At 39.4% G+C, this 27,672-nt stretch overlaps 1 protein-coding gene across 6 annotated transcripts in view; it reads left to right on the forward strand.

The window, feature by feature from the left end:
* Positions 1–27,672, forward strand: part of LIFR (LIF receptor subunit alpha) — a 92,756-nt gene that overhangs the window by 45,700 nt on the left and 19,384 nt on the right. For 5 of the 6 annotated variants that reach the window (XM_052670331.1, XM_052670332.1, XM_052670328.1 and 2 more), the window contains 10 exons: positions 1,016–1,122; positions 14,051–14,201; positions 14,948–15,068; positions 17,063–17,211; positions 19,279–19,442; positions 19,988–20,162; positions 20,446–20,715; positions 22,598–22,727; positions 23,552–23,715; positions 26,309–26,454. In XM_052670331.1, the coding sequence (XP_052526291.1) occupies positions 14,120–14,201; positions 14,948–15,068; positions 17,063–17,211; positions 19,279–19,442; positions 19,988–20,162; positions 20,446–20,715; positions 22,598–22,727; positions 23,552–23,715; positions 26,309–26,454 (1,401 nt within the window). In that variant the 5' untranslated portion in view covers positions 1,016–1,122; positions 14,051–14,119. Of the gene's footprint in view, positions 1–1,015; positions 1,123–3,713; positions 3,867–14,050; positions 14,202–14,947; positions 15,069–17,062; positions 17,212–19,278; positions 19,443–19,987; positions 20,163–20,445; positions 20,716–22,597; positions 22,728–23,551; positions 23,716–26,308; positions 26,455–27,672 lie in introns of all 6 variants that reach the window. The other variant, XM_052670333.1, reaches the window with a different exon arrangement.

Raw genomic sequence — 27,672 nt, forward strand, 5'->3', positions numbered from 1 at the left:
GTCCACTGTATATTGTCTTCCTCCAGTATTAAAACAGTTACAAGTTCTGAGGGATTTTTATGTTAATCTGTCTCACATTAGTGTAATATGAATCTGAAACTTAAATTTTGGAATATTTGTGCTAAAACCATATTTAGAATTATTTTCAGGAATGCATCTGATCTTGAGATTTCAAGCAGTTCATCCAGTCCTTGGAAAGCTTTGTCAATGCCTACAGCGTCTGATGCACAGACTCAGATGTGAACTACCCAAATAGTTTATTACAAGTTCTCCCATCACTTACATACTTTCACAAGTTTTCTTTTTCTAGCTTTGCCATGTTTAAACCTTTTTTCTTTGTATGTAATTGAGAAATGTAATCAAGTAACATTGTTAAACTAAGTAGTTGTGTTATTTCAGGCTTTGCAGCAGCAGATTATCTCCCAGGCATGATCTGCTCTATGTAACTTTTTCATTCTGCATGTAAACCAGCAGTAGACCATTTCCACTGCCAGTGAATGTTTAGTAGTTCTCTTGCAGTGTTTGCTTGAATTCTATAAAGTAGCCTCATCCATACAGATTAAGTTGTGAGGACATTTTTTTCAGTGACTTTTAATGTATATTTGGGTGATGCTAAAACTCGTACTCTGAGAACTGAATTTTTTCCAATTACTTCTCCATGTTTCAACTAATCAGCAGTGCAGGTAGCGTTAATGTGTGAAGTACATGTCCTTGAAAATATTGTGTTCTTTTGTTTTGTCCTTTTGCCCTGCTGTATGCTTTTTGGCTGATGAGTAGGTATCATTGGTTTGAGATGTGTTTGGGCTGTGATTATTGCAGACAATAATGTGAGCAAGCCCTCAGTATTACAATAGCTGCCTGCAGAATTAGATCATTAATGGGCTCTGAGCAGTGTTAACTTTTTTCACTACACTTGTAAGCACAGAAGGTATACATATAATTCAGGATCTTTTCTGATGGAACCTTTTGTGCAGCATTCTTCCCCACTGATTATATATGAATCTCTTAACTCCAGGTACCTACTGTGGCTGCCCGCTTCAGCGCTCAGCTCTGCTGCACTGAAGAGTGAGGACTGAGTCCATCAAAGGCTCCTGCATCTGAGCTCCTGCCAGCACTGCAAGTGTAAGTGTATGCATAGCTTTATTCATAAGGTCAGATTAGTCATAATCAGGAGCAATAAGCATATATATGTGGTTACTGAGATTTGTTTTCTCACGTAAATCAGCTCTTACTTGTATGGTACCCCTTGGCTTTGAACACCTTCATTTCAGAGGGCACAGTAATCTCTGATGGCATTTCGCTGCTTGGGTCATGGGACTTGTGAAGAAGGTTCTGCAATCTAAGCCTAGAGTTAGGAAGAACTGTTTATTTTAAAAGTTGCTTAGCAAGTATTGGCAATAATCATATCCTGTTCATCTTTTCTTTAGAAGTAAAGTGCATCAAATTTTACTATTTCTAATGAAAACTGGTTGGAATGTTTTAATTTTCTTAATTAAAAAAAAGGAAAAAAGGATATTGTACATTTCTGGTATGTGCATGCTTATTTGATCTTTTCAATCCTTTCTGCTGTAGCTCACAAAGACTTTATGTATATTCTAAAGCGAAATATTTATGCTCCTGTGGTATATGCACTGTTGCTTAAATACATTTTGTAAATGTAATACTTGCAAGATACAGTTTACAGGTCCTTAGTATGATAGAATCATAAAATCATAGAATGGCCTGAGTTGAAAAGGACCTCAAAGATCATCTGATTTCAACCCCCCTGCTATGTGCAGGGTCGCCAACTACCAGACCAGGCTGCCCAGAGCCACATCCAGCCTGGCCTTGAATGCCTCCAGGGATGGGGCATCCACAACCTCCTTGGGCAACCTGTTCCAGTGTGTCACCACCCTCTGTGTGAAAAACTTCCTCCTCATATCTAACCTAAACTTTCCCTTTCTCAGTTTAAAACCATTCCCCTTTGTCCTATCACTATTCAACCTTGTAAACAGTCATTCCTCCTACTGTTTATACACTCCCTTCAAGTATTGGAAGGCCACAATGAGGTCTGCATGGAGTCTTCTCTTTTCCAAGCTAAACAAGCCCAGTTCCCTCAACCTTTTCATATAAGAGAGGTTCTCCAGCCCTCTGATCATCTTAGTGGCCCTCCTCTGGACCCACTCCAAGAGCTTCATGTCCTTCCTGTGTTGGAGGCCCGAGGCCTGGACGCAGTTCTCCAGATGGGGCCTCCCAAGAGCTGAGTAGAAGGGGACAATCACCTCCCTCTCCCTGCTGGTGACTCTTTTTTTAGTGCAACCCAGGATATAATTGCAGAATATAATTGCAGGATATAGACTGCAGACTTGGGAAGAGTAGAGTACTTTCCAAAGGTGTTTGAGTTGGTGGTGTTTCCAAATGATATGTGGGTTCTGATAACTTCCAATAACTGGGTTCTGTGAGATTGGCACAAGTTTTTTAGAAGAAGGTTTTGCAAAAAGGAAAAACAGAAGTAATATGTCAGTGTTTCACACTGTAAAGTTTACGTTAGATGTTTTGCAGCTCTCTAGTTTAGACAGGTAAGGGTTTAAGAACATGCTTGACTTCGTGAGTCATGTGTGATATACCTGTTTAAATGCATAAGGAGCAGAAGTTTTCCCAAGGAATAGAAGTGTAGAAGTAAAAATACACTGAAGCAGAATAAGTGTTTCTTCTAACTTCACTGAAATATTAATGGTCCCATTAACTCCTCTTTACAGAGTTAGGTTTCATCTTGCCTCCTGCCTTCTCCACCCCTTGTCCTGACACTTCTCTCTGTAGCCACCAGCACGACCACTGAGAACAGTCGCACGTCTCTTGTTCCCATAGTTGGACTTGCTCAGCAGTTTGGGAACAATAGCTGCTTCATTGCTGAGTTGCAAAACAAAAAAGTCAAATGTATCAGCAACAATGCATGAAAAATGGGATGAAGAGCATTCCACAGGAAGGGATTTTTTCATGCCAGTATATATGTATGTGGGATTTCTGGGAGGTGGAATCTAATAAGTAAGAAATTCTCCTTCTGTAGATCATCTGCCAGCTCAATGCTAAGAGATGTAAACCATGAGATTTACTAATAATAGCAGGAAGGAAGAACCCCATTAAAAAAAGACAGCAAAATTGGAATGATTTGTGTGTGTAAAACCAGGGTTATTTTCCCTCTCTGTAGCCTGTTTTTATGCTCACCCTGGAGAAGATACCATAACAACAACAGATCTTCACTAGAATAATCTTGTTTTCAACGGAGGATTGAAGGACAGAAGACAGATCTAGATTACAGTTGTTATAGGAATGGTCATGTGAAAATGATGTGAAGATGTGAAATTAGGTGCAGTTGTGACTGAAAATTTATGATTCTTCTTATTCTACGCCTGTATCAGGTCAGGAGAAACTTATGGAACTGACTCACTGTGTCCCTTTAATAGCAGGCTCAATTTTCTGTGAGCTGCTTTCATTTTTAAATTAGGTGCAGCATCATTTGCCTTACAGACGCTGCTGTCTCAGCACTTGCTGGTGGGTTATTGTCAAGGATTCAATTCACTGCTTTTGCTAAATACTAAAAGGAATGTCAGAAAGCGCTGCTCTGTTCTTCACAGATAAAAATGATACATCTGAGTCCTACCCTTGTAACTATTATTTTAAAATGCTGAGATTTTAATGTTTTCTGTCTTTGGTTGTGTATTTTAATGTTGCAGAGTCTGATCAACTATTTGATCCCCTTACACAGTACTTTACCACAGTTCATTCCATTCTGAAACACTCCAAGAAACAGCTGAAGATCTGTTTATGTTTGTCATGCAAAATCAAGAAACATTGTAAGTTAAATGAATTCAGTCAACAGATAAGATGTGAGCTTCTCACTTGGAGTATTTAAAACAAAGTTTGGGAGTTTTTTTAGCATGTTTTTCAGTCTCGTGGACTGAGACATATCAGTCAATGTTTGAATCAGATTTGAAGTCATCCTACAAAAATGGAAAACAAAACCTGGACTTTGTATATATTTTATTTAGTAGTGTTCTGCTAAATATAAACTGAATATTTATCCTAAATTATTTGATATGGAAAATCGTAAATTAATTTAAATGTAAAGCAACAGAATCTTGTTCCTTCAATCTTGCAGACAGTGATTTCAGGTAGAGTTCAGTTAAGGAAGCAACACGTGCTTGTAGAGCTGAGGGTGACATCGAGCAGTGTATTAGAACTAGATAGCTGGCAGTGTGTCTATTTTCAGGGTGTGAAAGTTTTGTAGAGGGGTGGAAAGGATAATGTTAATGAGTTGGTTTATTTTGGTGTTCTGGATTGCCAGCTGTGCTACTATAAGAGCTGATCCATGAGTGGACCGTAAGTCCGTTGCCAAACACCTGGGGACTTCTGCGAGAGGAATATAGAAGACTAAGGGGAACAGCACAGATGGATTTGATATGCCAGTGTGTCTGTCCCCTGCGTGCATGGCTCTACTGATGGCGGTGACCAGCAACAGAATTAAGAGTGCCAGTACTGTGAAAGAGTGAGCAGGCTTGTGTGTGGGAGAGAGGGGGTCTCCATTTCCTGTAGCTGTGCTACCATGTATGTGTGCACAAATGCAGGAGTTGATATTTATCTTTTGTAGAGCAGTGCTCTCTCTTGAGGCCTACAAAAGTTAATTGGGAAGGAGGCTGGCTCTGATGCTTTTCAACTGTCAATATTTGTGTTTCTGAGTACTTAAGATTAATTCCTACGCTTGCTGCCACAAAAGGAGACTATGCATGTGGTATGCATAAATGAGAACCTGGAGGGGAATAAGAAACAACTAAAGGAATATGTGAAATAACTACACTTTCAAAATAAATGCCAATTGCAATGTAATTACACATGGACAAGCTTGTTCTCGTAGTGTCATGATAAACTGTAGGTCTTCCTTCTTTGGAGGGAAGAGAAATAGCAGCACTTGGATGCCAGCTTAGTTAACAGTGCAGTGGGGAGGAAAGGAAAGCATTTAGTCACCCCATTGGAAAGGGAGCCTACCTGTAATGGCATGCTCTTCACTGTGGAAGTATGAGAGTTTTAAAGACATGAGAAAAATTAATAGAAAGGGAATTTATCAGAAAATATAGATCTGTAGTTTCAGGAATCACTCATTCACTTGACTCTAAAAAATCAATTTCTTTCTCGTAAGTGACTCTCATTCTGTATATTCACGCTGAAAGGATATTGCATAACTGTTGCTTGTTATTCTCAATATATTATTTAATGCGAAAGCCACAGTTCAGCATTTGATCTATTTGTATATTGTTCATACACATGAGAACAGACTTCTTTGGATTCAGTTCATTGTACCTTAAAAATAATTTGAATACCACAGGTTTCACTGTAAACAAGGAAGAATTCCAACCCTCGGGTCATTGCCGGCTGTTTTTAGAAAAAACACTTTTGGAATTGCTTCAATAATTATCAGTGTTCTCTTATAAAACTAAATAGGCTTTTCCGGTGATGGAAAGAAGATTAAAGGTCATACAGTTCAAAATAACTTTTTGAACACTGCCAGATTAAGGAAAATGAAATCTCCCATTAATATAGTCAGCTTCTTTAAGACTTATCTGTTCATAATGGTGTATGAGCTGAATTTCTTCAGCCTCTTTCAACTTAATGGGACAACATGACTTGCCTAAGCCCCTTTCATAAAATGTGAGTGACAGTGGCCCTGCCCTTGAACCTCACATTGAATAAAGCACAGCTGACAGTGTGAGCAGAGTTTTCCTCTGAAGTTGTGCTGTTCTGAGAAGTAAACAGATGTTGCCCTGAAAAATTAAATTTCCTTTGGAATAGTGGATTAGTGTTTTGTTTCAGTTATGTATCACTAAAATGCAGCAAGTCTTAGAGAAGAAGAAAATCTTGCTTATGTAATTCTGTTTGAGTAGTTTTTCGAATGAATTTGTTGAAAAATGTGAATATATTTGCTCATATGCATTGTCCCAGTATTAAATATTGCAGAGATGTAGTGGATAGACATAGGCATTCGTGTTAATACGAATGTAACATACAATGTTAGTACACAGAGTGTTCTATACATATGCAAACTAATTTGACTTTTTTTTGGCCAGTGTACTTGTTCCAAGCTGTGTTGTGAAGTGCAAGAATTCAAGGAAGTATGACCGTAAGGTCACTAAATTCAAGCATATCAGGAAATGTGTGTAGCTGTATCAGATTTACGCAAATACCAAAGTAGAGTCCTTCGTGTTATTGCGCTATTAATTTGCCAGTTGTAGTATCAAGACAATTTTTGAATGGGTTAAAATACTAGTGTGTAAGTGACTCGTAGCTGTTTCCTTCTACTGCACAGCATAATAGCTAGAAGCTAAGTTTCTCATTGGCTAACAGTGTTCCTTAACCTTCACCCCTCCTCTTTGTTCTTTGTTCAAATGATTAGGTGTTTTCCATCTGCACCACTGTGGAAGAAGAATCTGTGCTTGTTAATTTGAGCTGACTTCCTAAGGAAGTCAGGCATATCTGATAATGCTTTGGCTGTTCTCTTACCCCTGCCATAAACTTTGAACATGCTTCCCAGGTTCAGTTTTCTCAGAATGGGGAGGTGAGGTCTCAAAATACTACTTAAAAGCTTTACGGAATTCTGCAGCTAGATGCAGAGACCCTGCTGAGGAAATGGCTGCAGCATGAAGTCAGCCTTCACCCTACTGCAATCCAGGCCTTTCTAGCATGCTTTCTCTGATGTCTAGTAAGGCTTAGCGTGTAAGCTTCAATCCACGATAACATTTTCCTAGTGTGTAAAAGCAATAAATCATGCACAGGCTTGCAGATATACTGAAAGTATTTAATCTATTTTTGGTATTATTAGGGTTCACTGTGTTCCTGAGAAGAATTTGTTTTCTTTTGTCACCATCTGGAGAGCAGTGCTGTATTCCTAGTAGTGATGGATGTTCATGTAGTTAACCACATGCTTGGTAGTAATTGATACAAACAGACTTCCAAACTTAGGATTTAGACACCTGATTTTCATTTGGAAGTCTTTGTTCTTCTGAAGGTCCCGCGTTGGGAGCATCACATGCAGCATGTGGGGTGGTGACTGTCTTCATGTGTGCTAAGCAAGGCGTGGCAGATAACTCTGGAGGACTAGAAGTTCCTGAGTTAGCCTATAAATTAATTGAAAGCAGGAACAATTCAATGAGAATTAAGTTTGTACAGGATACAAACTTAGCTTAAAAATCCCCCAAATACCATCTAGCTTGTTCTGTTTAAGTTGTGGTAAGAATAAACCATAGATTCCTACAGCATCTCTTTGCTTTATTCTGATCTTTCAGTATACTGCTCTGCTTGACTGCTGTATCATTGCCCTTTCCTCTCTCCAGCCTGGTTGTTCCAGCAGGAATGTTGGGACATTCCAATGCTACCTATAAGCCATGTAGTGTGTTCTTGTGTAAGAGCTTTTTTTCCTTAACAAAGAATCCCAATCCTTTTTCAGGATTGTATCCATTGCTGTGATCAAACCATTTCACATCTGTTTCACCTGTGTGTTTTCATTTTTTTTAATGGCAGATCTTCTGGGTATCAGGTTTTGTAATCAAGTATCTGTGTTGTGACGTCAAGGAAGCACTAAATGCTTTCCTGAAATCAGCTTTGGATTGTGGTACTTGTTCATTTCTTAATCAAATGCCTTCAACCCTTTCTCATCTGTGTCCTTACACAGAATACCTGCATCACCTTCCTCACATCAGGAAATCCTTTTCCGAGAGTTTTCTCTTGTCTCCTTGCCAGGTGCGGATGCTTTCTCATACTGATTTTCTTCTTTGAAGTATCCATCAGCTCTCAATCTGTAGTTTCTTTGGTTGTATTTCCATAGTGTTCAGGAGAACTGGGAGATTGGAAGCAAGGAGGAACTGGTAACAGTGAGAAGTGAGTGCAGCTGCTGTGTTGTCCTTGAGACTCTGAGCCAGGTGAAAGGGCTGGATTCAGCAATCTTTGTAAAATCTCTGGCTTTTTAGATGGCGCTGGTGACCAGCAGTTTTCAAAATCAGTCTGTGGAAGCGTTGGTCATTGAGCTGGGCTGGTGAGTTGTGTTTCGACATCCTCCTCCACCTTACAGAGCAGGAGCATCCTGCAGTGGCTTCCGAGCACCTTTGTGAAGCTGCTGCTGTTCGGCAGCCAGAGGAAGTAGTGAGGAGGGAGTTTTTCACTCGTGCTTCGCAGAAACAAAACACAACAAAATATGTCTGAAAGGACAAGTTATATGGCCCTGTGCCCTCTTGCACATTAGTTGTGTAATACCTTAATGCTGCTAACTTATTTTTCCTCTGCTGCAGATTAGGAGGCTACACTGGTGCAGATAGGCAATTTGAATTATTTCATCAGCTTTCCAAAAGAAAGCTAGTGAATTCTTAAGTTAATTCCTCAGAACTGGGGAAAGCCAGATTCCCAGATGGTCTTCAGCCTTCATTTATAAACAATTTTAGTGATTCATGTCCTGCAAATCTTTTATAACAGGGAATGCTGCCATGTTATAAAACAGAAAGGGAAAGCCTGCATTCAGATTGTTAAAGAGAGATTTTTGTCTCGAGTCTGGGAATTTTTTTAAGGAGATGGAAGAATGTACTCTGAAAAATAGCCCAAACCTCTCAAATAAATCTTATTAATTCTACTTCTCCTTTTTATATTACTCAGCTATCTCTAGAAGTCAAAGACTGTAGGCTCTAGGGTCAGCAAAGCTGTTTTAAGGAAAGCCACTTCGTCCTCTGTTTTTGTCTTCATTGTCTTTACTGTCAGCTGCACTGGCAGTTTGCTTTATTTCCCAGAAATGTGTACTTCTGGCATGGATTTTAGATAGGGGAATTTTTTCAAAGTATTCTGTTGGCGATAGTAGGATGTGGATGTGTAACTTGATCTGTGCATACAGATACAGGAGCATTGTCTCTCACTTTGGAGATTAAATTAATATATTTGTCTGGAAAAAAAATTCAAAGCCAAGTAAAATAAATGCTCTCCACCTGCGAAGCAGAATAGTTTTTCCGCTAGCAGTAAGGTTTTGATCTTGGCACCTTCATTTCTGCCTGGATACATTTGAGATGATGGGTATTCAGTGCCTCTGGAAATACAGCCTGACATCGGTCTCTACAGTTTTTTTGGTGCCATTCTATGCAATCATTTTCCTTGAGAGCATTTATTGTTATGTTTTTTTGCTAAATTATTTTGATGATAACTTTAATGATGGAAAGAAACCCAACAAAATATAACTAGAGATAATTTATTGATGTACAGATCTATTACGTTGATTGTGTTTATTATGTATGATCTCATCTAGTACTCTCCACTTATAATTTCTGTGAGCCTTCTGGGTAAGTTCACTTCTTAACCTTTCCTTTTATGTACCTGCATGTGGATCACAAAAATAGGTATGAAAGGTGTGACCACTGATCCTCAATTCATCAATTATTAAACCAGATCTGCAGCGTTGCGACTGGCATATCAGATTGCCAGCAGGAGACAGGCCAAAAAGGCTTTTTGATTTTTTTTTTTTTTTCAGTTGTTGTTGTTTGTTTGTGTTCAGAGCTGTTTCTAAGCACTTGACGATGAAATACATTCTGAGACCAGAAGACACAGAAATACTTTTTTTTTTTTCCTTTGTAATTACTTAATAGAACTTTGAAGAAGTCTTATACTTCAGGAACTAAGCTGTTACAGCTGACTAAGAAATACTTCTTTTTATATTAAAAAGATTCAAACAATTGATCAACAATATTTTAAAATACTAGGCAGAAGCAGTTAAGCCCAGAAATGCACAGTAAGAAACACAGTTGGCAGGAGAGATGGCAACTATCTTGTGTTTTCCCCTTTGTGCGGTTAAGGCTGGTGAGGCTGGGAATGTGTCAACGTGTCAATGTCAGACATTTCATGCTCCACTTGTTTTCTGAGCTTGTGACAGAACCCTTAACCTTTACAGCTGACAAGATTTTGAAGGAAAGATGTTCACAATTATTTTCCCAGACCCATATTGTTGAACTGGAAGTATCATCTCCTCTCTGTAATCTGTCTGATCTGCCAGTAGGTATGCTGCATGCCTCACAACATGTTTAGAAATCCACAGTTAGCATTAATTTGTTTGTTGGCTCGCTTGAGGCTGCTTTCCCAGTTTGTGTGCATGCATACCCTTAATTTTGTTTTGTTTTTTTAGGGACCATCATCCTCTGACTATAGTGATTAAGAATCTGAATCTGTTTGTCCTCCTTTAACTTGCCTGCATAAAAAGTGATTTAAAATTACTTCTTTCTGGCCACGAGGACAAGGACCAGTTCCACACCAGAGAGCCCTGAGCAGAAGTCAGAACATCTCCACGTACTGTAGCTTTCAGCAAAGTTATTTCGAAATCTTTTTTTTAGCAACTGATCTTAAATATGGGCAATTTATACACCAAAACCTTTGCTGCTGGTATGGCAGAAATTTGCATGCAGATGTCTTTTAAATACATGCACACTATTCTTCATGAGTGTGGAATTATGGAAGGCTTTTTCCTTATTTTAAAATCAGGAAAGTGAAAGATCTGTACAAGGAACTTCATTAAGATTAATTCTGCAGTGCTGAGTCAGGGGGCTTGCAGCCCATTTGAAGATGGGGATGGATTCTGAAGTGCTAGACAAATAGCTACGTGGCAGCTATATGCAGCAGCATCCGGGGCTGGATCACAAACTGCAATTGAGTCAACAAGGTCTGAACACTGAGAGAAAAGCAAATACAGTATGGCCTGTGTAAACACATACTACTCAAAGGTTTACCTTAGGAAAGTTCTTTCATTGTGCTTGGTAATGCTCAAGGCTTCAGGGGACAGAAATACCTTTGAATCTGAGAGTACAACAGCTTTGGTCCACACAGATGCATTCCAGGAGTTATCACAGATCTAGAAATGGGGACTGGGAAAAGTGAAAAAAATAGAGTTTTTAAGAGTGGAACTAGTGGAGACCTGATTCTAGTCATCTTATACATACAAGGTTGCTGTATGTCAGATGATAAACTGTGCTTTATTTTCTGAAAGAACAACAGAACAGTGTCCTTGAAAGCAGAATAATGTCCTTGGAACAAGAGGTAGTTGTGCAGCAGTTGGGGAACACCAACGGTGGAGTGATGTGAATAGATTTCCCGGGCTGATGGGACTGTTATGAGATGTCCTGTCACTGATGGATTTTAATATTCACTATTACAAAAGATTTAGCTGCAGTTGCTCTTTCCAGTGGAGAGACTAGATTTACCCCCTTCTTTTCATTTTAAGAAGATGCAGAGCTGAAACTGGAAGACGCTTAGCAGCGGTTGCTCCTGTTGCACTCTAGCATAGGGTTTTGACTTCTCCTAACAACACTGGGACCTCTTGTCCTGAATTTGTATCTCTTAATCTTATGTTGTCCTGTGCCATAGCAGTGTATCTGCTTAGAGAGTAACAGCTTTTCATTACTCTGCAGAGCAAGGTAAAACCTCCATATCTCATTAGTCTGCAACAAATGAAAGGCAGTTTTCATCCAAAGAAAGGGTACTTTCTATTTCAAAATTGCTTCAATTATTTTGTAACTTTGTAATTAAAACAAGCCTTTTAATGGGTATCTTTTCTCCTGACTAATGGCATTCAATTACTGGATGTGAGTCTTTGATTTGGCAGCTTTTCAGCAAGCTAGAAAATGTATATGAGAAGACAAGAGCCAGGGAGACTACACTTCTTAGGAAAGATTGTGGTTTACTAGATACTTGTCATGCTTTGCATGGAAGCACATAACTTTCCTTTGGTGCCTGTCTGATTCTGAAAAAGAAACTAAAACTGCTTGATTTAGGAGAGTCAGTTTTAGTCAGATTTCTTGGAATTCACTGTTAAAATGGTAAAGTATCCACACAGCATCCAAAGTACATATAAGAAAGCAGGAAAGCATATTTTTTGAACCACACACAGGCATGTGTAGCTGCTGCCTGCCTCAGAAACCTGGCATGACCAAACAGGTTCTGCACAGTTGCATACAGCTGTGTGTTTAGAAAGTGAGTTCTTCGGGGTTTTATTAACTTCACAGTGCAAAGTTTTCTCTGGTTCAGGTGCTATCAGTGCTTTCCTTTTTTTTTTTTTTTTTTTTTTTTTTTATTCCCTGGTTTTTGCAAGCTATCAGGATGCTGTCAACTTGAAGTTTTAATTATGAGCTTTATTGCAAACCTGAAATGGCTTTTTTAAAAAAATACTGTGAGTACTTGCAAACAGTCAGTTGTAATTTACATATACTTATTGAGTGGATGCCAGTTGTTCTGTTCGTGTTAACTCCCAGTTCTATCAGAGCAGTCTTCAGATTCAGATTCAGATGAAGTGAGTGGTTTGTGAAGGAGTTTAAACCTGGAGCTTACATCATAGATTTCCATGAGTAATGTGGACAAATATGATACGAAGCCCTCAAAGGACGCCAACATGCAGTGGGTGCTTCTGGCACTGACAGCATTATGTTCTATGTGCTGGCAGGTTCTTAATTAGTCCTTAACGTGGATTTGTCTACTTTTGATTTGGTCCTGAACAAGTTGCATGACATGGTTACTCCAGTTGAAGAATGTATGAAAACAAAAGTTTGGAACTCACTTGAGAATATGATGAAAATAGAATAAGTTTTAGGGATGTTTCCTCTCTCCAAATATAACGTTGACCTTTACTACAGAATCTTAGCTCCAGCTCTGCCTGTGCCATTCCCTCAGTCTGTATGCTGCAGACCAAAAGAAAGCAGTGGCCACTTGTGAACAGCTCTGGATTATCTGAAATAATGCTGCTACACTTCTAACACAGTGCACACAGATTGATGGGGAGTGCAGAAGTCTTTGTGGTGTTCCCAGGTCTCCTGTGAGGGAGACTTTCTTAAATAATAATAATAATGATAAAGATGTCTGTATTGAAAGATGAAGGAACATCTACCTGGGAGTGCTGGACTTTAGTAAAGGGAGGCTTCTAAAATTATTAGAAGCTTTCAGACCAAGCCTGTTATTCAGACGATGTGGTACATCTAGCCTTGGAAGAGACTTCTGGGGAGAGGTGGTTTTCCACTTGATATTTCTTTTGAAAGAGCTGGCCTGCAGGGTTAAAAAATTGCTCTGTAGGAGAGAGTGTCGCAACTGTATTCCTGTGTGAAAATGATCTAGCTCCTTCTGATCTATGTCTCTGGAAAACTCATGTTTTCAAAGCTTTCAGGTGGTTTGGGAAACAATGCTTCAGGAGTAGGCTGAGCTTGAACAAAAGCTTTCCTGCAGTTTTCATTTTGAGAACTAAAACTGATGATGTTGTCTGAAGTGTGGGTGGAACTAAATGTGTTCCTCAGTTTCTGATAAACATCTCTTTGGAAAATATGAAACCCATTCATCTTCAAAGAAGACATTAAATGTAATATTCTAGATTTTTGCCTTAAGGTCAATATTTACAGCAGCAAGTATCCAGGGATGCAGATGTGGCCATCTTTTTTTTTTTTTTTCTTTTTTTTTTCTTCCTCCTTTGTTTTTGCTCTAGAAATTATCATTTAGCAGCATATTGAACCAGCAATCCTCAGTTAATCAGCTTTGGTTCTGCCATCTCATAGGTTTGAGAGGCAAGAGTTATCACAGTGGAAAGGAAACCAGGTAATCAGACGAACTACTTCTCTCTCTTAGACCCTTGCCCAAAGCAGAGGAAGGACATTTGCAGTGGTGGTACTCAGGACTTCTGTAACTGTGATATACAGTCTACACTGGAAGAATCCCGTTCTAGAAGAATACGCTGCCACATCTATTCTGGCATGAGATAGTCCTGAAGGAGCTTTGTGTACAGTTGTGTTTTCCATATGTGTGAATCCTAAAATTATCTTTGAAATACCTTTCTGAAAAAGTGTGCATTGGGGAGTGGTCGGGACGGTGAAAAAGGTTTGCTTGCCAGTCAGAGAAAAGAATAGTGGTAACACACCTGGTAGCATCACTGAAAAAGAAAAATGGATGGAACACACAGTAGCGTTTGTGTGGTGGCAGCTCTAGAATTTCAAAGAGGTTTTTTTGTTCTTTTTTCTGTTTGCGATTTTAGAACTGACCAGCTTCTTAGAAGATGATGTTTATTCCTACTTGAAGCTGCCATTTGAGAAACAGAAGAAGAATGTGGACGAATCCAAACCTCCGCTGTCTTTTAGCGCTAGCTATTTCATGTTTAACAAGCTTAGTGCATAGTCGAGACATAGGTGAGTATGTTGTTATGTAATTCACTATTTACCTTTTTTCTGTTTCTACTGACACCACTTAATTATGGTGCCTTCCTACATTATGAATGTTCAGGAATTGCCGCCAGTGTGATCCCACACCACCCTCGAGATGAAAACACCACCAGACCTGGTCTCTCTATTCCAGCAGCCGTTGATGTCTTGTTAATCAGCATAAAGCTGGGTTTTAAATTCTCCATAATGCAGCTGTGGTGGCCTGCATGTGTAGTTGATGTAAATATCTGCTTTGAGGCCATTCTGCTGTATATGTCAGCTGTCTGTGACAGTTCACACATTATCATTAATTGCCCATCTATCATTAATTGTCCTCCATGTGAGACAATGGAGGAAAACAAAAACACATTAAGTTTATCATCACTGCTTGTGGTTTTGCCATTGGCCCAAAGCCTGCTTATTAGGCCAGGCTAGGAATGGGTTTTGTGGAGACAACTGCTTGTTTAGTGCACAAATATAAACCCAGATTTTGCATACCTCCAGAAATCCTTCAGTCCTTGGTTGCCTATAATCAGGCGCACTCAAAAATCGTGCAGTGATTTTAAAATACTGGCCAGAAATATGTACAGTAAATATGTAAACATAATGCCTACAGGTATGAGCCATAGTAGTTGTTTTACAGCTGGCCATTTATGACCTACCATTTTTTTTGAAAATGACAAAAATTTGTCATTTACAAAATTTTTGTGACTGTAGTTCTTATACAATTTCAGGTTCTCAAGGGGACCCCCAGAATTTAAAATGTGTCACGCACAATTTACGTAAAGTGGTCTGTACTTGGGATATCTCATCTAAAAGAAGACATGGACAAACTGAGTTTTGTTACACTACAGAGTAAGTCCTCTGTTACCTACTTGACTGCAAACTGCTGAACTGTGATTAAAGTATAGTTATACCTCAGTCTCTGCCTGTGAAATCCGTAATGCTTTTTTTTCCCCTGAGAGTCTGCCTGCCAGTTGTCCTCCATAGGTGCTCTCCACAGGCACTCAGGCAGTGGCAGGGTTTCTGATGAAGTTGTTTTCTTTGACGCTAACAGTTCTCCTGCCAAAATCTCCTCCTTGATCTCTTCAAAGAGCTGGAAGATGCTCTCTTTTACTCAGAGTTCTCTGAGTGTCTGCCTAGCCCTTACTCAGTTTTCATAAGGGACGTCTTCATACCAGGTTTAGTCCAAAAGGAAATGATAGTTGGAAGAAGCAGATCCCGATATTATGCGCCAATGAGGTAGAATACATAAATGTCAAGATTTACATGTGGAAAAAACATTAAAAATCTCTTAGTGGCTATCTTATAACCTATTTAAATTTTAAGCTGTTTGGAGGGTGTTTTATCAGAGTGTATGAAAATGAGTCCACATATCCAGTAGCCTTTCTGAAGTGAATGCAAGTGAAAAATTTCAAAAAAACATGAAGAAAATAAAATCTTCAGTATGTTTTTCACTCATGAAAATGCATGTGCAATTCCCCATGCTGCTGACTTGCCAAATACTTATCATGTGCTAGGAATGAGTTCAATTCATTTTTGTATCTTGATTCTTCTCCCAGTCCAGACTTTTGCGCTCTTTTTTTCCTGTTACTTCTGCAGGCAGCCCAAACTTTTCCTTGGGGTCTCAGGGCTTGGCTGCACTTCTTCCACCTACATGCTTGATTTCTTTGTTTAGTTATTATTCCTGCATTGCCAGCTATTATTTCTATACAAAAATTGCATATATGTGATATTTTGGCCAGAGATTAGGAGTGCAAAGTTCACAAGGTACTGCGCTCTGAACAACAACAACCTTGTAGCTGCTTCTGTTTTTCCTTAGCAAAGCAGATCAAGGTTGGGTCCCAAAGCAGAAAATAATGGCTGAGTTTCATGCAGACCTCCCAGAGGGAAAAAAATTTTGTTTTTCATTTTCTCAAACATCCTCTAATGATATTTCAGTACATAATAGGAATAGCCTTTATGAGCACTCAGGTCTCAACTGGCTTTCACTAGTTCAGAGTCTTTTGTGTGAATCAGAAAAGTTCAACCCAAGCTCTTGACTCCAGCAGATAGGAGTTCCAGGGTCCTGTTCCAGTTCATAAATGAGTAATAATCTCTCAGCAGGAAGTCTGGCATTGTTCTCATCATTTTCCTTCCTCCTATCATTGCCTCAAGAGGAAGATTTGGATTTTTTCAAACTTTTTTTCCTTTCTTGTTGCATATCAATGATTATGAGCAAAGGGACTTGACCCATGCATTGTTGTTTTATGTATGTATCTATGACCTTTAGACAAAGGCCAGATCACATTGTGCTGAGCACTGCATACTGTGTGCAGACTGCATTTCCATCTGGAATCTTAATAGTTCTCTCCCCTGCACTCTGTTTTTCCCCTGCTAGCTGATTTTGTTTTCAGGTGGGTGAACATACTGTTTACATCCACATGTCTCTCTGGAAAGAAATTGAGAGAGATGGAGTCAGGAAATGTAAGGAAAAAACTGTGGAGTTTTTCTTTTTTTTTTTTAAATTGTTTTGAAATACTGATTTGTAACAGCTATAGGTTTTAGAAAAGTATCTCGTGGTTAAAAAGTCATTTTTTCACTTTGAAGTGTTCTCTTAACTGGATGGCCACATTATACAACTATTGCATGGTCTACCACTTTGATTAAAGTGGCTTGAGGGAAGAGGACTGCCTATTAATCTGCTGCCAACCAAGTCCTGCAGCTCTTCACAAAGACGTATTTGATATGAAGTTCTGTTTGCTACATTTCAGAGAATCTGTGTTTTGTTAGTATCCTAGAGATATGACTTAGCTTGCCTTAACTTCCTATCAGCTGAAATACCTGCTTAAACCTCTCTGTCTTTTCAGTGACGTCATTCCAAAGTGTTTTAAAACTAAGGAGAAAAAAGTTGAGATTCCAGTCCCAGAGAGCTCCACCACGATGAAAATAACCACATACAGCATTTCTGGAACAGCCTTTGCTACTAGACGCTTTGAAATTCACAAGAAAAACATCTGTAAGTGTCGGGTTTCAGACCTAACATATCTGAAATGCTGTTAAGTGTAGATGCCTGCATTTTTGTTTGCCAGTGTTCCTGTATATAGAATGTTAATGAATCCACATGAATCTGGCCATATATAGTGTGTTATTATTTCTCCTCAGAGGAAAAAAAATCCTGAACCCCCTCATCACAGAGAATTCAAGGACAGAATGTGAGGAGGAAGCAAAGCCCAATATTGTTAGACCCTTCTAATCGCTCCGTGTTCTTGTTTTCTTTGCTGCATATTAGAAAGGATTTGTGGAATAGTTACTAGTTTACATTCTGAAGTACCTACATGGAGCATAAAGTGCATTTGCTTAGACTTGAGTGGGAGAAGGCAGATTAAAATTCCTAGTGCCAGTTCTCCCTTCTTAAATGTTGAACCACTACAGAACTAAGTTGTTTATTCCTGCAACTAGGCAATATTTTAAGATCAGTTATATCAATCATCATTCATGACAGACTCATGTTTTCTTAATACATGCTGAATTTGTCCATTCTGTTTAAATTTATGTGAAACTCAGCAAAGACATTTATGCTTAACACCTTTACTGCATCCTATTGGATGCGGTATCATAGTTTAATAAAACAGACTTTTTCCTACTTCCTTTCTCCCAAAGGTGGAAGAAAGCAAGAAAGTATCTGCAGGTTGAGGCAGTGGAGCCCTACACTAAATTGCTTCCTACCTTGATAATAGTACTGTGGCTTGCTTGGCTCTGAGGAATTTCACTGAACTTGGTGTCCAGTGTTCAAAAGGAGATCCCCTTATCTCATTCAATATGTATGCCCACAGCCTCTCTCCCTAAAGTTTCAAGTGCATGTTCTTCCAGGTTCTCTGTAGCTGTATTGAAATTATGACAGTCATCCAAAACCACTGCCATGTAATCTGCTCCAGTAGTTTTAGCCATTGACATTATGTTGTGTATTTCCAACTCTGATTGCTATCAGTCAGGTTTAACAGCACTACCTGCTTCCAGGCGTTTCTTACAGAAGCAGAACTTGAACTAGTCGACAGCTAATTTTTCCTTCAGCTTATATTTTCTGGTTCTCCACTTCCAGCAGCAACTTCACTGATCATCCCAGCTCCTCAGCTGTGAATTGAAGATAGGCATTGATGCCTATCATCACTGATGCACTTAATCATAATTTAGTCTTTGGTTCTGGCTAGAGCTGCTAGGAAATGTGAACAAAACAGTACTGAAAAATATGTGGGGAATGGATTCCCACAATGTGGTTCCCCAGCATGTGTCTGACTCCAGTCAGGAGGACCCATTCACGCTTCAGAAGACATCCTGGCTAGTGTGTTAATCATTCTGAACATGTTGCAAGCTCTCAGTCTTGGCCAGTACCCAAGTTGCATTTTAAAAACCAGATTTATCCTACACCAGAGCCAATACCATCTGAACTGCTGTAACCGTTGCCTCGCAGCCTCTTGCTTCACCACTGTCCTTTTGTAGAAGATATGCTTCTGTTTAATCTCCTTGTCATGTCTCTATCACAATGTCATGTCTTCCCTATTTCTTGTATCTTAAAATCATATTCCTCATGATCCTCTCCAGAGCCTCCTGTGAGCTTCTTCCATGCTGTGCTTCTGCTCTCCTATCTCTCTGCTCCCACTTTTGTTGAGTCACCTCTTTTCTGCTTGTCTCTAAAACCTTTTTCTTTTTTTGGTGGATTTTACATCCTTCTTTCTTCTTGTATTCTTATGTACACTTCAATTCTGTAGTACACTCTGTGGCGTGAAGTGAAAGTTGTCTGCCTGCCTTGCTACACATTAGGAAGGGTCAATTCATGATCACTGAATTACATGTCTGCAAGAAGCTGCTACCTGGTGACTCATTGGCACCTGTGCTGTCCTCAGCACTTTTCTGCTCAAGTAATGACAAAGCACATCTTGTTCTAATCACAGAGGTTGAGTTATATGTTTATATGGCTACTAGCCAGTTCAGAGCAGAAATGTGTCTGTTGAACACCTGTAGGGCTGGTGTTGCTGACTAATAATTTCAATATGTTTGTTTTTTTTTTCCTGCCCTCTCTTTCAAGCATTTGTTCCACTCGCTCCACACATTCTTAGTTTAACACCTGACTTTTCAACTTCCACGTTAACTCTGAAGTGGAGTGATAATGGATCAGCCTTCCCATATGGAGTGGACGCTTCTTGGGAGATTGAGATACTCCGTAAGGAAACAATGGAAGATGTCACACGAGTAAGTTCTTTTAATCTTGAAAAATAAATGTGCAGATTATGTCTCCAGTGTTGCAGTAGGTCAGCTGAATTAATCAGTAGGTATCTTGAGGTCACAGTACCTTCTAAATTTAACCAGAGTTTAGGAAACGACATCCCCAGTTTTTCTAACCTTATTTGTAATTCCATTACATTTGTTTTTTAGGAAAGGAAAAAAGATAAAATATGTATTCTCAGGCTAAAATTTACAAGAAATTCATGCTGAAAAAGTAGGCCCTGAATACTGGGATACAATATATACCTTTTGAAATGCACAGCAAGCTGCCTACTCTCCCTCAAATGTGTGCCCTCTGGTATTTCTGGCTGGTGGGCTGTTTAGCATCTTAGACTCTTACCCAAGTGAATTCATAAGGCAATTGAAAAGTTAAATGAAACACTGTGACCATCTATTGTGAGTTTATTATTAACCTCACTCACTTTCCCATTTGGTTAACAGCTCTAAGATTATATGTCTTTGCTAACAACCATTCATGATCTTTTTGTTTTTTTGGGGGAAAAACTTTGTAGGAATTTTACAATTCAAAACTGACCCATGAAGACATCATCCATTCTTGGAACTGGAAATCAGACATGCCTTTGGAGTGTACATCGCATTATGCAAGGATTCGCTGTTATATTAATATAACACAATTTGATGGCAAGAAGGATTGGAGTGACTGGAGCCCAGTAGAAGTAGTTCCTGGTATGTATGTTCCGTTAGTACCACATGGACTTTCAGTACTTTATGAAAACTAAGGCAAAGTCAGAGGAAAAGATTTAAGGCTGTGATGACTCAACGCTTTTTTGGAGGTATAATAGAGAAATGGTTAATGAAATAATGAAACCTCGTAAGCATTGATTTGGGTGCACTGGCTTACTCTTGAGTTAAGTTTTAGTTGACTGGCAGCATATTTATAGCAAATTGTTTTTGCTTTTTTTTTTTTTCCTTTTTTATTTTTCATTTTCGTTTTTTCCTTCTCTGATAGGAAAAGATACTGAGCCCAGTGGAAGTGGACTTTTTCCTCAGGACACTGTGGTGGCAGTGGGTTCAAATGTGACATTTTGTTGTGTCCATGAAGAAGGACGGCAGGTACAACGGATGTCATATGGAGCAAAAGATTACCCCCTAATACGTCTGAGCAGTCGGAGCAGTGCAATCAGAGTGCTAAATGCCAGTGCTTCAGATGCCAGTGGGACAAATATAGTGTGCAGAATGTCTGAAAATGGGATGGATGGAACTGTCTTGTTTGTAGGATGTATGTATAATTATGTTTAATAACCTTGAGGAAATGCTCTTGAGACTTTTTTGTCTGCTAGAAAACATGCTGTTGTGTCTTTCTTGCTCTTCCCTAGCTTTTGGCTTGTGAGGAAAAACTGGGATTTTACTCATATGATTAATTTCATTATGGAAACTCCAACACATGGAGAAGACACAAGGGCTGAGAGGGTGAGGGGTGGTGGGTACCCAGTGGCTACCTGTGAGAGTCTCCTAGAACCAGTCCCATTGCATCTTTGCTTCTGGACCTCTATTCCTGAGGCAGTTCTTCCTTATCTGGAGTACTTAGTAGTTTATCAGCATTCAAAGATTTATCCTCATTTTCTGTCACTTTTGACAAACATGTGTTTCAGTTTGTTCCTAATAAAGGTAAGAGTAAGAGGAAGAATTGTAAGTGAAGACTAATTTACCAACCAAACAAAAGCAATAAAACAGTTATGCTTGAAGCAACAGCAGATGCTCATCCAGAGCAGTAACTTCCTGGGAGCTAATTACAGTGAGGGAATTTGGCTGACAGTTCATTTTCCTTGGGAAATCTTCTAAATATTCTTTTAATATTTTTTTTAAAGATGCACCATGTATCTTTTCTATGTATCTTTGCCAGCCTCAGAAATCTTTTCCAGATGCAGCTACCTTTTGAAATTATCTGTTTCTTCTTCCCGTTAATTAATAAACCTCAGAGTTTTATGTGCTTTCACCACAATGGTTATGAGAGTTGCCATCTTCTAACAGCTCCAGTTTTCCATTGTAAGCACCCATCTTGGAATTTAGAATCCTTGAAACTGAGGAACTCGTTTTGAAAGTGTGTTCTAAGTGTGTTCTAATTCTAATCTGTCTTCTTGCATATTCCGTGTTAGAAAATGCAAAACAGCCTTCTCAGTGAGGTGCAGTTTTTATGTTATCTGTGCCCTGCTTGCTTTTGTGGAAGAGTCTTCCACATAAATAATCAGTGCTCAGTGAATGAAGACTATGATGATCTGGGATTATTTCATACAGTACTTTCTGAAGAGCGAGGCTGTAGTGAAGTCTGTGTCCTTCCAGTGTTTCTTGTACTTGCCAGTGTAGCTGCTTAATGGGAAATAAGACTTGCCAGCATACCGTTCCTGATGAGATAGATTTGGAGAAAAGAAAGTAGAGGGAATGAATGTATATCCACACCATTTTAGTTAAGGCTAGACCTGGCAAACTAAATGTTAACTCTTCTTTTCCTTTTACTGTTAGTCTAAACTAACCCTTGCCACTGTTGTCTCATGTTAATTTCCTTCTATATGGCAGCTACATGGATACTACTGCAGTACAATTTGGGGAAAAGTGTATGACAGTTGAAGTAAGACTATGCATAGTATCGCATCAGCCTGGTCACGCTGTCTGTTGGCAGTACTGTCCATTTTCTCCAAAAAGGCAGTCAACAGTGGTGTAGTGTGAGAGAGAAAAACGCTTCAAAAGGAGAGGATGGGTGCTTTCAAAGCAACAGTGAAAAGAATGAGGGAATCATGGTTTGCTTAAGTTTTCAAATTCAGGATCAAAATCTTGCCAAGGGGAACATCTCTTTGACATGACTTGCTTGGAGAATGCAAAGCAGTCGTGGAGCTGGCATGTGAAAAATTCCTACATTGTTTCATTGTTAAACTGAGACTCACAGAGTTTTAGTGAAGCTCTTCCAAGTCAGAACCTGGAGCTTGTGAACGTAGGTTTAATCAACTTACCTACCCACTTAGGAGCCCAGAGTCAAGCATAAATCAGTTGGCGCTGATAATAATAATTCATTTTATTTGCTCAATTAAGCATGTATTGCAGTCTCACTTATCACACTGGGATGGGAATACTTTGTCTAACTGTTTTGATTTTATTTTATCCTACAGATGGCCCTGATATTCCCGAAGACCTCAGCTGTGAAACATCCAACTTTGTGATAATAAAATGCACCTGGAAACCAGGTAGAGCCAGTGGACTGTACGGAGTACGTGGAACGAAGTACAGTTTAATTGAAAGGTAAAACCGATCAGCATTGTAGAAGTAAAAAGGTAGAACTAGAATACATCCTTTGCTGGCTGCGACTAATTTTTCCATGCCTCCTTATATGACGTAGTCTTCACTGTTTGGAGCCTGAAATATTTTTGTTGAAGTTGGAACTGAACTCCAAAAATAAAATTACAGGAACCTCATTTTGAAAATTGCAATGAGAATTGGAGATGATATTTCCAAAGACTTTTCTGGACGAATGACAAAATAAAGGGCTTATTCTGTCAGACTACTGCCAACATGATATAGCTCTGGTCTTGGGTATTACCAAACTGCTTTTGATTTATAAATGGCTGGGACTTAAGGATGTATCGTGGGCAACGGACTAGTGGATGTATCCTGGGCAACAAATCTTAATTTAAGTTTGGCAGGGCTGGTAGAAAGATGTTATGTATGTTACATTTCCTTAGCTCAGAAAGCAATCAAGATCATACTTCCAATGCAAATGTCTGCTGATCTGAACAAAGATACTCCAAATAAGAGATTTAGTTGTGACTTGTGAGGTAGTTTTACAGGACATACCTGTTTTCCAGGCTTTTGAGAAGTGGGAAGATAGAAATGTTATGCTAGTGAAAGAGAGGAGTTTCATGTGAGAATGGGGCAAGTCATAACTGATGCCACTTTAACTTGTACTGTGGTGTTAGATATGCCTCTGCAGTCAACTAATTCTGTAAGCTCCGTGTTTTAATGAACGCATTATTCTTTACTGTGTTTTTAATCTAGACTTCTGACTGTTGCTGTAAGTTACCTTATTCAAAAATGATATTGTTCCCTCACCATTTCTTACTTTGTAGTATATCTGGTAAAAATGTTTCCTGTGATGTAAATGAAATGAAGAAAGAACGTGTTTGTGGCTTTCCAGTTCTGGCTGATCAGAAAACCTACAGTTTTGTATTAGGAGTTTCCAATCCTATTGGACAAACAGAGGCATCACTTTTGGTTGACTTAAATCGGAGAGGTAAGTCTTGAGAGTTATGAAGGCAATTAGATATGTTTATTATACACTAAAGGTTTGTTTGGGGTTTGGAAGAGCACTGACACGGTATGCTATTGTTTGTGATTGTTTTGCTTTGTTGTCACGAGTTTTTTGACTCATTTTGTGATTCGAACTTAAGAAAGCTTAGCACATGTCCTGAGGTAAAGATAGGGTGTGCAGGGAGATGTCTGTACTGTATGTACTCTACAGCAGTACTGCTGGACTGTATATGCTGCTGTATGGATAAATGCTGCTTGTGATCTAATAATAAGCAGCTGCTGCTTATGTGTTGCTTCATATTCTATTCCAAATCAGCAATTAAAATTTAGTTGTAACTAAGAACTGCAATGGCAAAACATATCTGACCAAGGTGGTGACCTTCTATGATGGGCCAGTGGCTTCAGTGGGCAAAGAAGGGGCAACTGATGTCATCTGCCTGGACTTGTGCAAGGCCTTTGACGTGGTCCTGCATGTATCCTTATCTCTAAGGTGAGAGGTATGGATTCAAAGGCTGGACTACTTGGTGAATATATAATTGGTTGGATGTTTGCAGCCAATGTCCGTATAGTCGGGTGAAAACTGGCCTCGAGTGGTGTCCTCCAGAGATCCATCTTGGGACCTGTATTCTTTAATATCTTCATCAATGACATAAATGATGGGATTGAGTGCACTCTTGTCAATTTGCAGATGATATCAAGCTGTATGGAGCAGCTGACACAACAGAAGGAAGGGAAGCTGTCCAGAGGGTTCTGGACAGAATTGAAAAGTGGGCCCATAAGAACTTCAGCAAGGAAAAGGGCAGGGTCTTGCACTTGGGTCGGGGCAGTCCTGGATATGTCTACAGGCTGGGAGAAGAGCTCATTGGGAACAGCTCTGTGGAGAAGGACTTAGGGGTTCTGATGGATGAAAAACTGAACATGAGCCAGCACTATGCACTTGTATCTCTGAACAGTAATGTTCAGTAACAGTAATGTTAGGGCTGCATCAAAAGAGGGGTGGCCAGCAGGGTGAAGGAAATGTTCTGCTTTTATAGAGCCCCATCTGGAGTACTGTGTCCAGGTCTGGGGCCCCCAATGCAAGAAGGATGCAAAGCAGTTGGAGCGGGTCCAGAGGAGACCACAAAGATGATGAAGGGGCTGGAGCACCTCTCCTACGAAAAAAGGTTGAGCAACCAGGGCTTGTTTAGTTTGATGAAGAAGAACGTTTTGGGGAGACTTCATTGCAGCCTTCCAGTACTTGAAGAGAGCTCATAAGTACGAGGGAGGCTGACTTTTTACACAGTCTATTAGTGATAAGGTGAGGGTAAATGGCTTTAAACTGAAAGAAGGGAGACTTAAGTTAGATGTTAGGAAGGAATTCGTTATTTGGAGGGTGATGAGGCAGTGGCACAGTTTGCCCAGAGAAACTGTGGATGCTCCATCCCTAAAGGCATTCAAGGACAGGTTGGATGGGATCCCAGGCAGCTTGATCTGGTGGCTGGCAACCCTATCCACCGCAGGGGGTTGCAACTTGGTGATCTTTAAGCCTAGGTTCCTTTCAGCCTAGGCCGTTCTGTGATTCTTTACTTCAGTGTCTGCTTAAAGGGCAAAATACTGTACAGGCTCACACTGGCAGCATTTGGAGCATAAAAAGGCTGTGCTGAAAGGAACTAGCAAGGGTATTACTTACTGTTTATAATAAGCACGTACCTGTGATCATCTGCTGTTATGAACTTATTTCATTGCGTTCATGTTTTAAAGCGAAGATGATGACCTTTGTCATGCTGACTCTCTTCCCTTTCCATGCAGCCACACACAGCTGTGGATTCAGAGTTTCTAGGGCTTATGGCTTTCAGCCATTCACTCTGTAAAACTCAGTTTGTAGTTAAAGATAGCTCATCTTATTTATTTATTTATTTATTTATTTATTTTCATCTCTTAATGACAAGTAGCCTGAGACTAGAACTGTAGGAATACACAGGCAGGTCACTTTGGTATAACTTACTTCTGTTAATGATAAACTGTCAGTATGACTGCTGTTCTGTATTTGTTTCCTTTCCTTTTTTTACTCACTGTACACTTAGTTCCCAATGTAGAGCACATATTTTCTCAAGGGCAACTGGAGCATTTCCAACAGTGGAGATTGATTTTCTCCAACAGCTCTGAGAATGTATTGAATAGTCCACAAATGCTTCTTGAAGTGAGCTTTGGACAGGGGGAGGTAAAGAGGTCTGAATATTTTAAGTTCTAACTTGCCAGGTTCCCATGATTGGGTGAATTTCATGTGTCCTTACAGTCCTCTGAAATAGCCCATGTTTCACTGTTTTGGTAAAATAGCTAGCAATGAAATGTTTTTCTGCATCTCCAACCCCTTATTATGTATGCCAGCGGAACTCAGCATAAGTAAATCTTCCATGTTTAATAACTGAGAAGTGCATCAGGGGCAAGGCTGTTTTATAGGTGCCTCTTAAGCCCTATTTGGGTATTATTTATTCTTCTTATTCTCTTCAATCTTTCAAAACGTAATTTTTTAAAACTGAAATTAATGCTTTTTTTTTTTTTTTCTTAGAATAAATGTTTTTTCTTTAATTTTTAAGTTAATCCAGAAACTCCAGAAAAGTTAACTGTTTATGGGAACAGCTCCACAAGCGTCCGTCTGCGTTGGTTTATAAATGGCAGCTTTGCTGAGATCAGGCTTCTGTGTCAAATTGAAATCCGCAGTGGCCATTCTGAGCAAAAACTGGTAAGTGTTATTTTCAGTGGATTTTTTTGGTTCAAATGCTTATCTTTTTTCATATCTTCATTCTGATCGTCTTAATGCAGGAATGGCTAAGAGCTCATTTAGCACAATTAGATAAAATTCTACTCATTTTCATTGTTGCCTGCTGTTCCTTATTTTGCTTGTTTTTAAGTAGCTTAGGGGAAGTTTCAGTGTAGCTACAGTATTATTTGGCACTTCAAGCCCTCTCTTTGAGTAACAGTCCTTGTAGTCTGTCCTTTGTGCTGCAAATTGTACTAATGCACGTTCTTTCCATGGTTTGCTTCTGCCCCACAGACTTCCACAGTGATTGTTTCTGATTGCCTTTAGTAATCTGTAGTTGATTTTCTTTTTTCCATCCTTTTTCCTTAGAGAACATTTTATTTGCTTGCTATTAGCAATTGGCATGTGTATGACTGTAATACAGAGTTGCTAAACCTGCTCTTATGTCACTAGAGCAGAGGCAGGATAGGGAGACATTCTCCCACTGGCACAACAGAACGTAATCCTTGGTGAAGACCTCTGCAACTGCAGAGGAGGTGGTGGTTTTTGGGTGGTGTTCAGATTTCCAGCTTTCAGGCTGGAATTCTAGCTGCTGCCCAGCATTGGTGTTCTGAGCTTAAGGCACTAATTTAGACACCAGCATCAGATACCAAGCGCAGGTGGTGGAAATATCTCCCCTTCTTACTGCCTAAAGTAGTGTGTGGGTGATCTGTATCAGTGGGGAAGCCTAATGACTGCCTGTTCAGTTGGCCTCAGGTTTACCTCTAAGTTCTGTGATTGCTCATTGCTGGAGCATCTCTGAGCAGCTCAGGTGGACAGATGGTTAATTACCCAGACTTGGTGTAAAGAACCTGAACATGTGAGCACGGAAACCTCACAGACTGATTTTTATCAATGCTGGTTCCTCAGGAAGTTTGTAGCAGGAGTATTCTCTTACCCGATTACATTTAGTAGCATAGCCTTGTACAAAGTCACTCAAGTCACAGAAGTGAAGCAGTTGACAGTGAACACACTAATTTTATGTATGTTCTCTAAAATAATAGGGTAGTAATAAATACATGCTCATTTCTAAAACAATTTTGAAGCATTTACAGACTATGGAAGCCTTGAGATTGTCTATATTCTCTGTAGTAATATGTTTAGTAGTACTCAAATACTAAGTATTGCAGAGAAAATCAGTTCAGATGCCTTGGGAATTAT

This window comes from Tympanuchus pallidicinctus, unplaced genomic scaffold (assembly GCF_026119805.1).
Source record: "Tympanuchus pallidicinctus isolate F22 unplaced genomic scaffold, pur_lepc_1.0 scaffold9, whole genome shotgun sequence".
NCBI classification, from domain to species: domain Eukaryota; kingdom Metazoa; phylum Chordata; class Aves; order Galliformes; family Phasianidae; genus Tympanuchus; species Tympanuchus pallidicinctus.